At 34.9% G+C, this 15,285-nt stretch overlaps 2 protein-coding genes across 4 annotated transcripts; one reads left to right on the top strand and one right to left on the bottom strand.

The window, feature by feature from the left end:
* Nucleotides 1–3,958: 3,958 nt before the first annotated feature.
* psmd10 (proteasome 26S subunit, non-ATPase 10) lies at nt 3,959–11,073 on the bottom strand. Its single transcript, XM_051127532.1, has 5 exons — nt 10,906–11,073; nt 10,685–10,783; nt 10,296–10,442; nt 4,615–4,781; nt 3,959–4,520 (listed from the first exon to the last, which is right to left on the bottom strand). The coding sequence occupies exons 1-5, from the start codon at nt 11,017–11,019 to the stop codon at nt 4,367–4,369; spliced, it is 681 nt and encodes a 226-aa protein (XP_050983489.1). The 5' UTR covers nt 11,020–11,073; the 3' UTR covers nt 3,959–4,366.
* Nucleotides 11,074–13,736: 2,663 nt separating this feature from the next.
* nxt2 (nuclear transport factor 2-like export factor 2) lies at nt 13,737–15,279 on the top strand. 3 transcript variants are annotated; one of them, XM_051127535.1, is made up of 5 exons: nt 13,737–13,870; nt 13,991–14,079; nt 14,158–14,244; nt 14,337–14,481; nt 14,981–15,279. In XM_051127535.1, exons 2-5 carry the CDS (start codon nt 14,065–14,067, stop codon nt 15,163–15,165), a joined length of 432 nt encoding a protein of 143 aa, XP_050983492.1. In that variant the 5' UTR covers nt 13,737–13,870; nt 13,991–14,064; the 3' UTR covers nt 15,166–15,279. The 3 variants fall into 3 exon arrangements, with proteins under 3 accessions (XP_050983492.1, XP_050983491.1, XP_050983493.1); XM_051127534.1 differs by having other exon boundaries at nt 13,988–14,079; XM_051127536.1 differs by having other exon boundaries at nt 13,746–13,817; nt 13,988–14,079.
* The last annotated feature ends 6 nt before the right edge of the window (nt 15,280–15,285 follow it).

The raw sequence follows: 15,285 nt of genomic DNA, 5'->3' as shown, positions 1-15,285 counted from the left end.
AAGCCATATCCCACCTGAACCACACTTAACACACCTCAGTACTGGTCATGTGTATTTACTTAACAAAACTTTTGTATATAGCACATATGCACATTCATAGTTCTGTCTATGGACATCTTTTTTTTTCTTTCTGTATATTTTTATTACCACTGTTATTTATAATTTATTGTATATTCTTTTTTAATATTAGTGTTTATTATTACCTTAACTTTATGTATGTCTGTACTATGTTTGTATTTTCTGTACTGGAAGCTCCTAACACCAAGAACAATTCCTTGTGTGTGAACACACTTGGCAATAAAGCTCTTTCTGATTCTGATTCTGAAAAGCTTTTGAACAGTAAGATTTGTAATGTTTTTTGTTTGTTTGTTTGTTTTTTTTAAAGAAGTCTCTTCTGCTCACCAAGCCTGCATTTATCTGTTCCAAAGTACAGCAAATTTTTAAATATTTTTACTATTCAGAACAACTGTTTTCTATTTTAAAATATAATTTATTCCTGTGATCAAACCTGGATTTTCAGCACCATTACTCCAGTCTTCCAGTTTCACATGATCATTCTAATATGCTGATTTGCTGTTCAAAAAACATTTTTATTACTATTATTATTATTATTATTATTATTATTATCAATATTTAAAACAGTTGAGAACATTTTTTTAAATTCTTTAATGAATAGATCCAAAGATCAACCTTTCTCTGAAATAAAATGCTTTTGTAAAATTATAAACTATACCAGTCTGTATATATAATTTTCTTTTTGGAAAGAAATTTTAGAAATGAATACTTTTATTTAGCAAAGATGCTTTAAATTGGTCAAAAGTGATCTAAAGACGATACGATGTGAAAGTGATGACTTATAATGTTTCTATTTCAGATAAATGCTGCTCCTCTGAACTTTCTATTTATCAATAAAAACCTGAAAAAAATTCTACTTACCACGCGTTGTGGACTGAACATCAACTTCAATGCTTGAAAGACGACAGGCTTCACTCTGTTCTGCCCTTGGACGAAGCAAAAAATTAAGTACTAGGCAACGCAGAGGGCGGAAACTATTTAAATACGTCCATAGAGACACCCCAAACTGGTATTTACTGTGGGCGAAGACTTGGCTTATGAATATTAATTAGGTATTGTGAAGTTCGAATAACCGATTGGCTGTGGCCGTCTCATGAATGTTAATTAAGGGACTCTCCAGTACTTTCCAAGTAACGGCAATTTTTTTAAGGTAAAATTATAGTAGTAATTTGATGCTTTCTATACCAGCATATTACAGGGACTTTTCCTTGGAACACCTACAGAGGGGGAATAACGCAATTTCTAGCAAAGAGGACCCTTTCTAAGAATTTCCAAAAAATTATTTTTCATACATTTTCATAAACGTGAAAGCATATAATTCCATTTCAGATAAGTAGAATTATTAATGATTTTATTCAGGTGTCACCACTGCCCTGTGTATGTCAGATCTTAAGTCTTACTGCATTTCTGATTAAACATTTTGCAATTTTTTTTTTTTTTTTTTTTTTTTTTTTTGTAAATAAACACACGTATAGGCTATGTCTTATTTGTTTAAAATTAGTAAAATTAGTAAAAAAAAAAAAACAAAAAACAAAACAAAACATGCATTTCTAACTTTACTTAAGTCGGACTTGTCTGTTGCGTTGTCAAAAGTAACAGTAGCCTACTTCGGTACCAAGTCAGTATCTAAGTTTTAAAAATGTAATGATATCAGCATTTCTGCAAGACCGGTGGTAGTATCGGGTTAATTCGGTTTTTTAACGACTGTGGACTGCTCGAAACTCTAGACCTACAGTTTTTATTCAGCGCTTGCTTTAGTGTTTTGTGCGATCGTGAATCCTTTCATTATAATTAACAAAAGGTAAATAAGAAAAAAGAAATTTATTGTGCAGTGACATCTTCATTGATTAGGCTGCAGTTTTCACAAGAGTGCAAATTTTTAAATGCGGAAAATACTAATAATAATAAAATTAAAAATATAAAAAAGTATCTCAAAATAGATCATGGACTGTAAATTCAGAATATGCTGTTTAATGTATTATTTACTTCATTATTATCATCATTAATAAATAACACATTTATTTAATATTTTTTAAATAGCTAAAATAGTTAAATAGTTCCAAAACTGGTTAGTACTAGTTTAGTACCGTTAAAGTATGAAATTAATTCAATTAAAACAATTAATCAAATTAAAAATTAAAGTATCTTTAATTGTTAGACACAAAGATAAGTCTGGAAAAGTATGTAATTTTGAAATGGAAAATGTACACTGTAAAAAATAAAAAACAATTTGTTGAGTCAGCTTAAAATAATTTGTTACACTGCTGCCTTAAAATTTTAAGTTCAGTCAGCTAAAATAAGTTTATTCAACTTGAAATGTTAAGTTGTACTAAGTAACTTAGATATTTGTGTTTGCTAAACTTAACAGATGGGCAAGTAACCCAGCTGCCTTAAAATTTTAGGTTGATTCAACTCAAATATCTAAGTTGTCACTTAGTATAATTTAACATTTCAAGTTGAATAAACTTTTTTTGAGTTGACTGAACTTAACATTTTAAGGCAGCCAGGTTACAAATCATTTTAAGTTGACTCAACAAATTGTTTTTTACAGTGTATATGAAATTATGTGCTTTATATAGCCCATGGGACTATTTGAATTCACTAAAATCATAATGAATACATACCAGCTGGTAACAGGAGACCACATTTTTGTCATAGCCATTCACAGTTTCAGTTACGTAACTAAAAACTTGCACCCAGCTTCATTTCCACATTTAAAAACCTATTATCATACAACCTGAAACCAGGTAAACTAAAACTCCCCAAACCTGGGTTACGTCTATATATATATATATATATATATATATATATATATATATGGCACATACAGTTTATGTGATTCTTTAAAACTGACTGAACCAGTTCTGAGTATAAGCAGCTATACGAAACAAATGTGATTGAAAGTAAGACTGCAGAAATACTACTAGAGATAGTCATTTTTGTAGAAACTTCAGGATGGTAACTGTGGGAATGGAATTCATACAGTGGAACACTGGTTATTTTTAACTATAAGATGGGATTGGTTGATACAGGATTTGGAACTGGAATGCATGGCCGTAACCACCATTCAGTTTCAGTGGAGGTGAACCACTCCCCAAAACGTAAAAAGAATGGCGCGTGAAGGGGGTTTTTATGTTCACAGTTCAATATCATTATGGGAAGTTGCGGCAAAGAGTGGATTAATGTCTAAGGAAGTTATCTTCAACACTACCCTACATGGTGAAACTTTTGCTGACAAGCTGGCATCTGGAAATGGCATTGCATGACATGCATTCATTAGATTTAAAAAAAAATATATTCTGGTCAGCAGTTCCTTTGTTTAAGTAACCTCAAACAATTTAAAAGCAGTTGTTGTAAGAGGAAGTCTGCCTAAATCCAATATTTCCTTGGGAAAAAAAAAATGGCCTGAAGTGGAGAGTACGAGGAAGCGAAAACAACTAGCTGAATGACAAAGTAATTACATTCAGTAATAATATTGTAAAATGTTATTTATTCCTGTGATGGAAAGCTGAATTTTCAGCATCATTACTCCAGTCTTCAGTGTCACATGATCTTTCAGAAACCATTGTAATATGCTGATCTGCTGCTCAAGAAGAAATCATGCTGATTATTAATTTTGTGGAAACTACAAAACATATTTTTTAAAGATTTTTTGATGAACAGAAAGCTCAAACGAACAGCATTTTTTAAATAGGAAATCTAATGTAAACAGTATAAATGTCTTCAGTGTTACTGTTCAATTTCAATTGATAAAAGTATTCATTTCTAATAAAAATCTTAGTGACCACACAACATTTGAATGGTAGTGTACATGATGAGCATGCTCTGTATTCATTTGAGTCATTTACTTGTAAACATGTAGATATGACTCTAATAAACTGTATTCAATTCAATTTATTTTTATTATAAAAAAATAAGCATCAAGATGGAAGAATACACTATGGTTTAGTGATTTTCGCACAGGAATACAAAACTAGAAACTATGTTAAGTGAGTAACCAATAGCAAAATCAACTTTAGGTTTAGCAGAAATAAAGCGTCCATGGCTGAAGTACACAAATAATAATCAGAGTGTTATCTGTACGTCTAAAACTCTTGTACTTAATAGAATTCATGAAAAGTGACCAACAAATCAAGGTTTTAAACTGCCAAAAAGTGAGACCACATCATTCTTCTCTTCAGCAAACATCTGTGCGTACTGTGTTTCTTCCAAATACTCTCACAAACAAGTATCCATCATACTTGAACAGCAGCTTAATTAACAGCTCCAAGTGCATTATACTCAGGGTCCATCAACCCTCTACGATCCGTTTCAACACAGATCCCAAGGCACCTTTAGCCACTTGTAGAGGCGTCATCTTTTCCTTGTTCTCAATGTAGATGCTGGCACCATGTTCCACAAGGAGTTTTGCAGCCTCTGTTCGCTCCTCGTCACACGCAAGATGACTGGCAAAAACAATAAAAAGCTCATGCACAACTGTTCTGAGAAAGCATTTTACATAATTATGAGCCAATAAAGAATAATAACACTTCTACTTACAGTGGTGTGTTTCCTTCCGAGTCTTGAATATTGGTAGAAGCGCTCTCTTTCAAAAGAAGCTGAATGAGTCGGTAGTTGCCCTTTGCAGATGCTCTGTGTAGAGGTGTGGATTCCAGTTTATCTGTTGCATTAGGATCTGCACCGTTTTCCAGCAAAATCTGGGCTATCTGTTAAAAAACAAACAAACAGACAATTCATCATAATTATGTTATATATGTGACCCTGGACCACAAAACCAGTCAAACGTCACACAGGTATATTTGTAGAAATAGCCAATAATACATTGCATTGGGCAAAATGAGTGATTTTTCTTTTATGCCGAAAAACGTTAAGATATTAAGTATATTAAGATCATGTACCCTAAAGATATTTTGTAAATTTCCAACTGTAAATGTATCTAAACTTCATTTTTGATTAGTTATATGCATTGCAAAAAAATTCATTTGGGCAACTCTAAAAGCGATTTTTTTTCAATATTTGGATTTTTTGCACCCTCAGATTCCTGATTTTCAAATAATTGTATCTCGGACAAATATTGACCTATCCCAACAAACAATATATTAATAAAAAGCGCATTTATTTAGTGTTCAGATGATGTATAAATCTTAATTTAAGAAATAAAATAAAAAAATCTCAACAAATTAGAGTATGGTGACATGCCAATCAGCTAATGAACTCAAAACACCTGCAAAGGTTTCCTGAGCCCTCAAAGTAGTCTCTCAGTTTGGTTCACTAGGCTACACAATCATGAGGAAGACCCCTGATCTGACCGTTGTCCAGAAGGCAATCACTGACACCCTTCACAAGGAGGGTAAGCCACAAACATTCATTGCCAAAGAAGCTGGCTGTTCACAGAGTGCTGTATCCAAGCATGAAAGTTGAGTGGAAGGAAAAAGTGTGGAAGAAAAAGATGCACAACCAACCGAGAGAACTGCAGCCTTGAGAGGCTTGTCAAGCAAAATCGATTCAAGAATCTGAGTGAACTTCACAAGGAATGGACTGAGGCTGGGGTCAAGGCATCAAGAGCCACCACACACAGACGTGTCAAGGAATTTGGCTACAGTTGTCGTATTCCTCTTGTTAATCCACTCCTGAACCACAGACAACATCAGAGGCGTCTTACCTAGGCTAAGGAGAAGAAGAAATGGACTGTTGCCCAGTGGTCCGAAGTCCGAAGATGAGAGCAAGTTTTGTATTTCTTTTGAAAACCAAGGTCCTAGAGTCTGAAGGAAGGGTGGAGAAGCTCTTAGCCCAAGTTGCTTGAAGTCCAGTGTTAAGTTTCCACAGTCTGTGATGATTTGGGGTGCAATGTCATCTGCTGGTGTTGGTCCAGTGTGTTTTTTGAAAACCAAAGTTACTGCACCCGTTTACCAAGAAATTTCAGAGCCCTTCATTCTTCCTTCTGCTGACCAGCTTTTTAAAGATGCTGATTTCATTTTCCAGCAGGATTTGGCACCTGCCCACACTGCCAAAAGCACCAAAAGTTGGTTAAATAACCATGGTGTTGGTGTGCTTGACTGGCCAGCAACTCACCAGATCTGAACCCCATAGAGAATTGGTATTGTCAAGAGGAAAATGAGAAACAGGAGACCAAAAAAATGCAGATGAGCTGAAGGCCACTGTCAAAGAAACCTGGGCTTCCACACCACCTCAGTGCCACAGAATGATCACCTCCATGCCACGCTGAATTGAGGCAGTAATTAAAGCAAAAGGAGCCTCTACCAAGTATTGAGTACATATACAGTAAATGAATATACTTTCCAGAAGGCCAACAATTCACTAAAAATGTTTTTTGTATTGGTCTTATGAAGTTTTCTAATTTGTTGAGATAGTGAATTGGTGGGTTTTTGTTAAATGTGAGCCAAAATCATCACAATTAAAAGAACCAAAGACTTAATAAATATATATATAAAAGTCTTTTATATATATATATATATATATATATATATATATATATGTATATACTATATATTTTTATAGCCCAGGGTCACATTATAAAATGCGGTAAGACTTTATTTTACAGTGCCCATGTTACAGACGTTAAATATACTACTTACTATAGTAATAACAAGAATTATGCATAATTACATTCAACATACCCTAAATCAAACCCTAACCATATAGTAAGTACATGTAGTTAATTAATATCAGTACTTAAAGAGTACTCAATGGTATAATTATGCTGTAACAAGGAGACTGTACATAGTGTAACCAAAAATGCTTCTTATTGAATATAATGATTAGAAAATTGTAACATATTAATAGAAAAATAAATGTTCACAATTTTCAGAAAGATTTAATGTAATCACTTAATCTAACTGTGAGAGCTGGCAATATATTAATATAACAAAATATCAATATAAAAAGCTAATGATTTTTAGAAAGATTTAATGTAATTATTAAATATAACTGGTTTAAAATATGTTAGCAATCTATTAATATAAAAAAAATGAATATAAGAACCTATTATACAATTTTTTTTAATATAACAACATTTTATATAACTGAATAAAAAGTTAAAATATTAATATAAAAATTTATATAAAAACAATATTAAAAATGTCATTTTTCTAAAGATTTCATGTAATAATTCAATAAATATAATTAAAATAATTTTTAAAAGCTGGAAATATATTAACATAAAACAAATAAGAAAGTATTAATATAAATGGTTTCACAATTTACAGGGAAAAAAATATGAAACAAATGTGATAGGAACTGAGATTCTCTAAGTACTACCAGAAAAAATAACTTTCCTCAAAACTTAGGGGCAGCCAGACGTGGAAGTGGAATGCATCAGAATGGAAATTTTGCTTCCTCATGATCAATCACTTGTGTTCCTCATTTGTACGTTTCTGAATGAAGCGTCTGTTATATTAATGAATATAATCAAAATGGTTGAGAACACCGGTCCAGTTTCCCTCTTTGCCCTATACATTAATATGGCTGCAACAAACAATTATTTTGTTAAATGATTAATCTAACATTTATTAGAATGATTAATCGACTAATCAATGATTTTTTTCTTGATTAATCCGTAGGCTTTGATCGATTAATATTTAGCTTTTGCAATATGTTAAAATATTGAGATACACATATTGTACAAATATTCATATACACACAGAGCTGCTTTTTAGCAGAAAATCAAATTACACTTCTAACTGAAAGTGACATTGGCAATGCTTTTTTTACTGAAAACTATAAAAATGTTTGCTTTAAAGCAATCTGGTGCATTAACTGTTATACACATAAATGTGAGTCATGCGACTTTACTAAAGTGCTGATAGCAGTGGTTGTGCAAACATGATCAGGTGTGCTATGATCAGGTGATTCCTTAAGTGCTGTCATGTTTGTGGTGTTGAATACGCTGCTTGCTTATATCAAACTTATTTTTACTCTTAACTGAAGATAAATACCCTTAACTAGTCAATAAATACTTATTAATACTATTAATATGCACTACAGAGGTGGCACAGAAGAACACAAAAGTGGCTTGTAGGAGTATTTGCATATGTTTAATGAGTCTCAGAGGTGGCATGCGTGCAATCAAATTCATAAATTCATGTTGAGATTAATGTTTTAAGTATAAAATTTTAAATATAGAAATATTAAATGATTTAAATAACTGAAAAGAAGATACTTTAAAAATTAAACTAAAACTGCCAGTAGGTGGCGGTTTTAATTACTGAATCATAAAATTCATTTGATTCCTTCGAACGGCTGATTCATTCAGGAATAAAGCAAGCGACTGTCTTTCTGAATGGATAATTGATTAATGGACTCACTAAATCTGTTTAAAAACACGTTTATTCATTAAGGAAACACAGCTGATAGAGATAGAGATACGCAGTAGCTCAGTTGTGACTGTTTCGATGAAATAAAGCAAAATCAGGCAATAGTGTTATAGTCAGACAATGTTAGTCACTTAATATTAACTTTTTTTTATTTAACTGCATTAAATCAGTACACAAACTCCCTTAAAAATCATTAAAAGATATATATACAGTGGGTACGGAAAGTATTCAGACCCCCTTAAATTTTTCACTCTTTGTTATATTGCAGCCATTTCCTAAAATCATTTAAGTTCATTTTTTTTTTCCTCATTAATGTACACACAGCACCCCATATTGACAGAAAAACACAGAATTGTTGACATTTTTGCAGATTTATTAAAAAAGAAAAACTGAAATATCACATGGTCCTAAGTATTCAGACCCTTTGCTCAGTATTTAGTAGAAGCACCCTTTTGATCTAATACAGCCATGAGTCTTTTTGGGAAAGATGCAACAAGTTTTTCACACCTGGATTTGGGGATCCTCTGCCATTCCTCCTTGCAGATCCTCTCCAGTTCTGTCAGGTTGGATGGTAAACGTTGGTGGACAGCCATTATTAGGTCTCTCCAGAGATGCTCAATTGGGTTTAAGTCAGGGCTCTGGCTGGGCCGTTCAAGAACAGACACGGAGTTGTTGTGAAGCCACTCCTTCGTTATTTTAGCTGTGTGCTTAGGGTCATTGTCTTGTTGGAAGGTAAACCTTCGGCCCAGTCTGAGGTCCTGAGCACTCTGGAGAAGGTTTTCGTCCAGGATATCCCTGTACTTGGCCGCATTCATCTTTCCCTCGACTGCAACCAGTCGTCCTGTCCCTGCAGCTGAAAAACACCCCCACAGCATGATGCTGCCACCACCATGCTTCACTGTTGGGACTGTACTGGACAGGTGATGAGCAGTGCCTGGTTTTCTCCACACATACCGCTTAGAATTAAGGCCAAAAAGTTCTATCTTGGTCTCATCAGACCAGAGAATCTTATTTCTCACCATCTTGGAGTCCTTCAGGTGTTTTTTAGCAAACTCCATGCGGGCTTTCATGTGTCTTGCACTGAGGAGAGGCTTCCGTCGGGCCACTCTGTCATAAAGCCCCGACTGGTGGAGGGCTGCAGTGATGGTTGACTTTCTACAACTTTCTCCCATCTCCCGACTGCATCTCTGGAGCTCAGCCACAGTGATCTTTGGGTTCCTCTTTACCTCTCTCACCAAGGCTCTTCTCCCCCGATAGCTCAGTTTGGCCGGACGGCCAGCTCTAGGAAGGGTTCTGGTCGTCCCAAACGTCTTCCATTTAAGGATTATGGAGGCCACTGTGCTCTTAGGAACCTTAAGTGCAGCAGAAATTTTTTTGTAACCTTGGCCAGATCTGTGCCTTGCCACAGTTCTGTCTCTGAGCTCTTCAGTCAGTTCCTTTGACCTCATGATTCTCATTTGCTCTGACATGCACTGTGAGCTGTAAGGTCTTATATAGACAGGTGTGTGGCTTTCCTAATCAAGTCCAATCAGTATAATCAAACACAGCTGGACTCAAATGAAGGTGTAGAACCATCTCAAGGATGATCAGAAGAAATGAACAGCACCTGAGTTAAATATATGAGTGTCACAGCAAAGGGTCTGAATACTTAGGACCATGTGATATTTCAGTTTTTCTTTTTTAATAAATCTGCAAAAATGTCAACAATTCTGTGTTTTTCTGTCAATATGGGGTGCTGTGTGTACATTAATGAGGAAAAAAAATGAACTTAAATGATTTTAGCAAATGGCTGCAATATAACAAAGAGTGAAAAATTTAGGGGGGCTGAATACTTTCCGTACCCACTGTATATATATATATATAAAGAAAAATATAAATATATAATACCTCATATCGGTTTTTCGATGCCGCGTAGTGTAGTGGGGTGCAACCATTCTGGTTCACAGCATTCAACTGAGCCCCTTTGGATATTAAGGATCTGACAATTTCTTCTCTCCCAGCAGATGCTGCTATATGCAGAGGAGTCCAGCTTGCCTGGAATGATATAAAAGGGTAAAGAACTCCACCAAGAGGATATGCAGTGAATGACAAAGTATAATGGTGCTACTATTTGGACATTTAACCACAAAAAAATTGATGTCATGTATGAACTACACATCTAAATGCACTAGAGATCAGCAATAACACTGAGAGGTGTTTCTTTCTAAATACAATAACATTAACTGATGCAGTATAATAAGGTTTCTGAACTAAAGAATGACACAATGCTGACTCACATCATCTTTGAGATCCACTTCAACTCCAAGATCCAATAGGAACTGCACGATATCCACATGACCAGCTGAACAAGCCCAGTGCAGAGCAGTCCTGCTGTCCTGTATGACACGGGAACATTCAGAGCACTTTTAACATATGACAGCTGTCTCTGAATCAATGGATAGACTTCAGTATAGCATAATGCTAACCACTGTGCATATGCACCGACACTTCCACATACCTGGTCTGTTTTCGCCGCTAGTGAGCTGTCAGACAACACGCATTTTTTAAGTTCTTCAAATTTACCTGTATAAGCCAAATTACAGATTTCTACATTTGATACTCTTCCCTCCATCTCTGATTTTTGGGAGCACCAGTAGTAGTAGTATGACAAATCAAGCTAAATGGTCCCGCCCCAAACAGACAAGCTGCAATTTCATTGGATAAAACAACTTACTTAGGTGCCGCAGAATGGTGCCTGATTAAAAGAAATGTACAATAACAAACAAACGTACCTAAAATTATAAGGCCGAGTTAGTTTATCATTTGGCAGGTTTTTAGTTGTTTTCACATTCACATTCTTTATATTTAGAAAGTTAATATTTATAAATTCTGTATATGTATATTTATATATAAAAGGAAAATGTTTTTGAAATGATTAACGTTACCCTGAAATTACTATATATTTACTGTGGCTTTGTATTACATTTTGGTGTACAAAGAGTGATTTTAAAATACATTCACCTTGCTGTTGTGGGGAAAAGTGCTATTTTGGCTTTACACATGATCAAAAAACATATGATAAAACTTTTAATCGTGTTATTAATCAATTTTACTAATGTATATATGCATACATGTAAATGTAATAATGGAATATACAACCAAATTAGAACAATGAAAAAGGAAAAAGTTTTGAACAGGAAGATTTTTATTGTTTTTTGAAGAACTATCTTCTGCTTGCATTTATTTGATCCAAAATACAGCAAAAGCAGTAATACTGCAAAATATTTTTATTATTTAAAATAACTGCTTTCTATTTGAATATATTTTAAAATGTAATTTATTCCTGTCATCAAAGCTACATTTTCAGCATCATTACTCCTGTCTTCAGTGTCACATGATCCTATATGAATGATTCTAATATGCTGATTTGCTGTTCAAAAAACCTTTTTTAAAAAATTATTATTATCAATATTTAAAACAACGGAGTACATTTTTTTTCGAGACCTAAAGATTAGCTTCAGTATAAAATTCTTCAGTATAAATTTTAAAATTGCTAAGACATTTATAATGTTACAAAAGATTTCTATTTCAGCTAAATGCTGTTCTTCTAAAACTCCTATTTGTCAAAGAAACATGAAAAAAATCTGCTGAGCTGTTTTCAACATAATAATAATAATAATAAATGTTTTTCTGAGCAGGAAATCAGAATATTACAATGATTTCTGAAGGATCATCTGACTAAAGTAATGATGGTAAAAATTCAGCTTTGAAAATCACAGGAATAAATTACATTTTGAAATATATTCAAATAGAAAACAGTTATTTTGAATAGTAAAAATAAAAAAGTTTTTGCAGTACTTTCGATCAAACAAATGCAGGCTTGGTGAGCAAAAGACACTTCTTTAAAAAACATTAAAAATCGTATTGTTCAAAAACGTTTTGCTGGTAGCGTAACTACACTTGACCAAAAAAATTAAATTAAATATTTGTACACTCTAAGTATGTAATTGAATTATTTATGCAGTTTACTTTGCCTTTTGTCGTCTTATGCTTATGCTTTTGACACAGTGAATCATCAGATCCTCCTGTCCACCCTCTCATCACTGGGTATCACAGGGATTCCACTTCGCTGGTTTGAATCCTATCTCACAGGTAGGTCTTTCAGGGTGGCCTGGGGAGGGGAGGTATCCAAAGCACATCATCTGGTCACTGGGGTTCCTCAGGGATCAGTTCTTGGACCCCTCCTCTTCTCCATTTACACTACATCACTGGGGCCCATCATACAGGCACATGGCTTCTCCTACCACTGCTATGCTGATGACACACAGCTCTATCTTTCATTTCAACCAGATGATCCAACGGTAGCTGCACGGATCTCAGGCTGCTTGGCGGACATCTCGGGAGTGGATGAAAGAACATCATCTCCTTATTTTCCCTGCCACTCCGACTCTACAGCATGATTTCACCATCAATTTAGGTACATTAACAATTACCCCATCAAGTTCTGCCAGAAATCTTGGTGTTGCTAAAACTGCTCGATCTTGCAGGTTTGCCCTACACAACATTAGAAAGATCAGGCCCTTTCTAACAGAGCAGGCCACACAACTTCTTGTCCAGGCCCTGGTCATCTCCAGGCTGGACTACTGCAATGCTCTTCTAGCCGGTCTTCCCTCATGCACAATCAAACCTCTACAAATGATTCAGAATGCAGCAGCACGACTGGTCTTCAACGAGCCCAAAAGGGCCCATGTCACACCTCTCTTTATCACCCTGCACTGGCTCCCAATTGCGGCTCGCATCAAATTCAAGACACTGATGCTTGCTTACAGAACAGCCACAGGCTCGGCGCCTGTCTGCCTCCAAGCACTGCTACCAATCTACACTCCCTCCAGAACTCTGAGATCCGCCAGTGAGCGATGCCTCATTGCACCATCACAAAGAGGCACAAAATCACTTTCCAGAACATTCTCTTACACCGTTCCTGGCTGGTGGAATGATCTTCCCACCACTATCCGGAATGCCAACTCCCTAACAACTTTCAAGCGACTGCTGAAAACCCATCTCTTTCGACACTATTTGACTTAAAAAAAATAAAAAATAAAAAAAATAAAAATTTATTTTTTCTACTCTTTTCCCTTTCTAGCTTGTACTTATTTGAACAATGCCTGTTTTATGGTAATTTGAGCACTTCGTAGGTCGTTTTGCCTCTTTATGACAAATCGCTTGATGTATTCCCCACCTGTAAGTCGCTTTGGATAAAAGCGTCTGCTAAATTAATAAATGTAATTGTAAATGTTATGTATTTTATTCCTCCTGCAGTTTTCTATTGTCCGGAACTAAGAATGGCGGTGTAGTTTTCCGGCGGAACAATATTCGTGAACACACACATTTGAGCACATTTTCTCGATGTTGGGTTTGTTTATTAAAAGAGTAAGAGAGCATAATTCTAAAAATTCTTTACACGCAATATCGTTCTTTTCCAAGTGAGCATAAACTACTTTTCCAAGTTATTTTCTAACATACCGTAATTTTACGCTGCGCAGCTTTTTTTGGTGCGTAGCTACATTTTAAACCTCTCTGGTCGTTTTATGTTTTATTAGTAGTTTGGATATCAAATTCGACTGAGCTCAAAACGACTGAACATCACAAATAATCGGTGAAATATACATTCAGCAGCATGGCTTCAACAGTGGTGAGTGTTCACTGATGTCAACATTCATGCAAATATGTTTCACAACGCTTCTAATCAGTTCTGTTCGATGCTGATCAGGACTTCAGGACTCTAGTTGATCAGTCATGCAGATACTCGGATGAATTCGTCAATATCTATTATGACTGTATGGACAAGAGAAGAAGGGTATGCTCGTTTTAAACTAAACTTCTAATATGGTATTTTCTGATCTGTTATGTTCATTATCTGTGTATATTATAATAAATCATTGATTTTAGAATTTGACGAGGCTGTATCTGGACAAAGCAACGCTGGTGTGGAATGGCAATGCTGTCACAGGTCATGATGCTCTCAGCGAGTTCTTCGAGTCTCTTCCTTCCAGTGAGTTTCAAGTGCAGACTCTTGACTGCCAACCTGTGCATGGTATGTAACAACATGTACTTATTCATCATATGTGACCCTGGATCACAAAACCAGTCATAAGGGTCATTTATACACCATCTGAAAGCTGAATAAATAAGCTTTCCATTGATGTATGGTTTGTTAGGATAGGACAATATTTGGCCGAGATACAACTATTTAAATCAGGAATCTGAGGGCGGAAAAAAAATCAAAATACTGAGAAAATTCAAATAATGTTATTAACAATGTATATGACTAATAAAAAATTAAGTTTTCATACACTTACAGTAGGAATTTTACAAAATATCTTCATGAAACATGATCTTTACTTAATTTCCTAATGATTTTTGCCATAAAAGAAAAATCAATAATCTTGAGCCATACAATGTATTTTTGGCTATTGCTACAAGTAAACCCCAGCGACTTAAGACTGGTTTTGTGGTCCAGGGTCACATATATGTGTTAAAAAAGATCAAATGTGTACAATTGTTATATCTAATTCTTTTTGTTTTCTAAACAGAGCAAGCAACTCAAGGCCAGATGACTTTGTTGGTGGTTACAGCTGGCTCAGTGAAATTTGACGGAAACAAACAGAGATTCTTCAACCAGAATTTCTTATTAACAGCCCAAGCCTCTCCAAACAGTGACCAGCCGGTATGGAAGATCGCAAGCGACTGTTTCCGATTTCAGGACTGGGCGAACTAAATTGTAGCTTTTGTACAGCATCCGTTTTCCTTTTTGTAAACTTGTTGCAATTTCTGTAAATAATAAAAACATTGACCGTTGAACTGTTTCTTAAATGAAATGCCACACAGTTTGAGTAGA

This window comes from Labeo rohita, chromosome 14, assembly GCF_022985175.1.
Source record: "Labeo rohita strain BAU-BD-2019 chromosome 14, IGBB_LRoh.1.0, whole genome shotgun sequence".
In the NCBI taxonomy this organism is placed as follows: Eukaryota; Metazoa; Chordata; class Actinopteri; order Cypriniformes; family Cyprinidae; genus Labeo; species Labeo rohita.
Note: the sequence above shows the minus strand (reverse complement) of the source record. Positions and strands in the feature narration are given on the sequence as shown.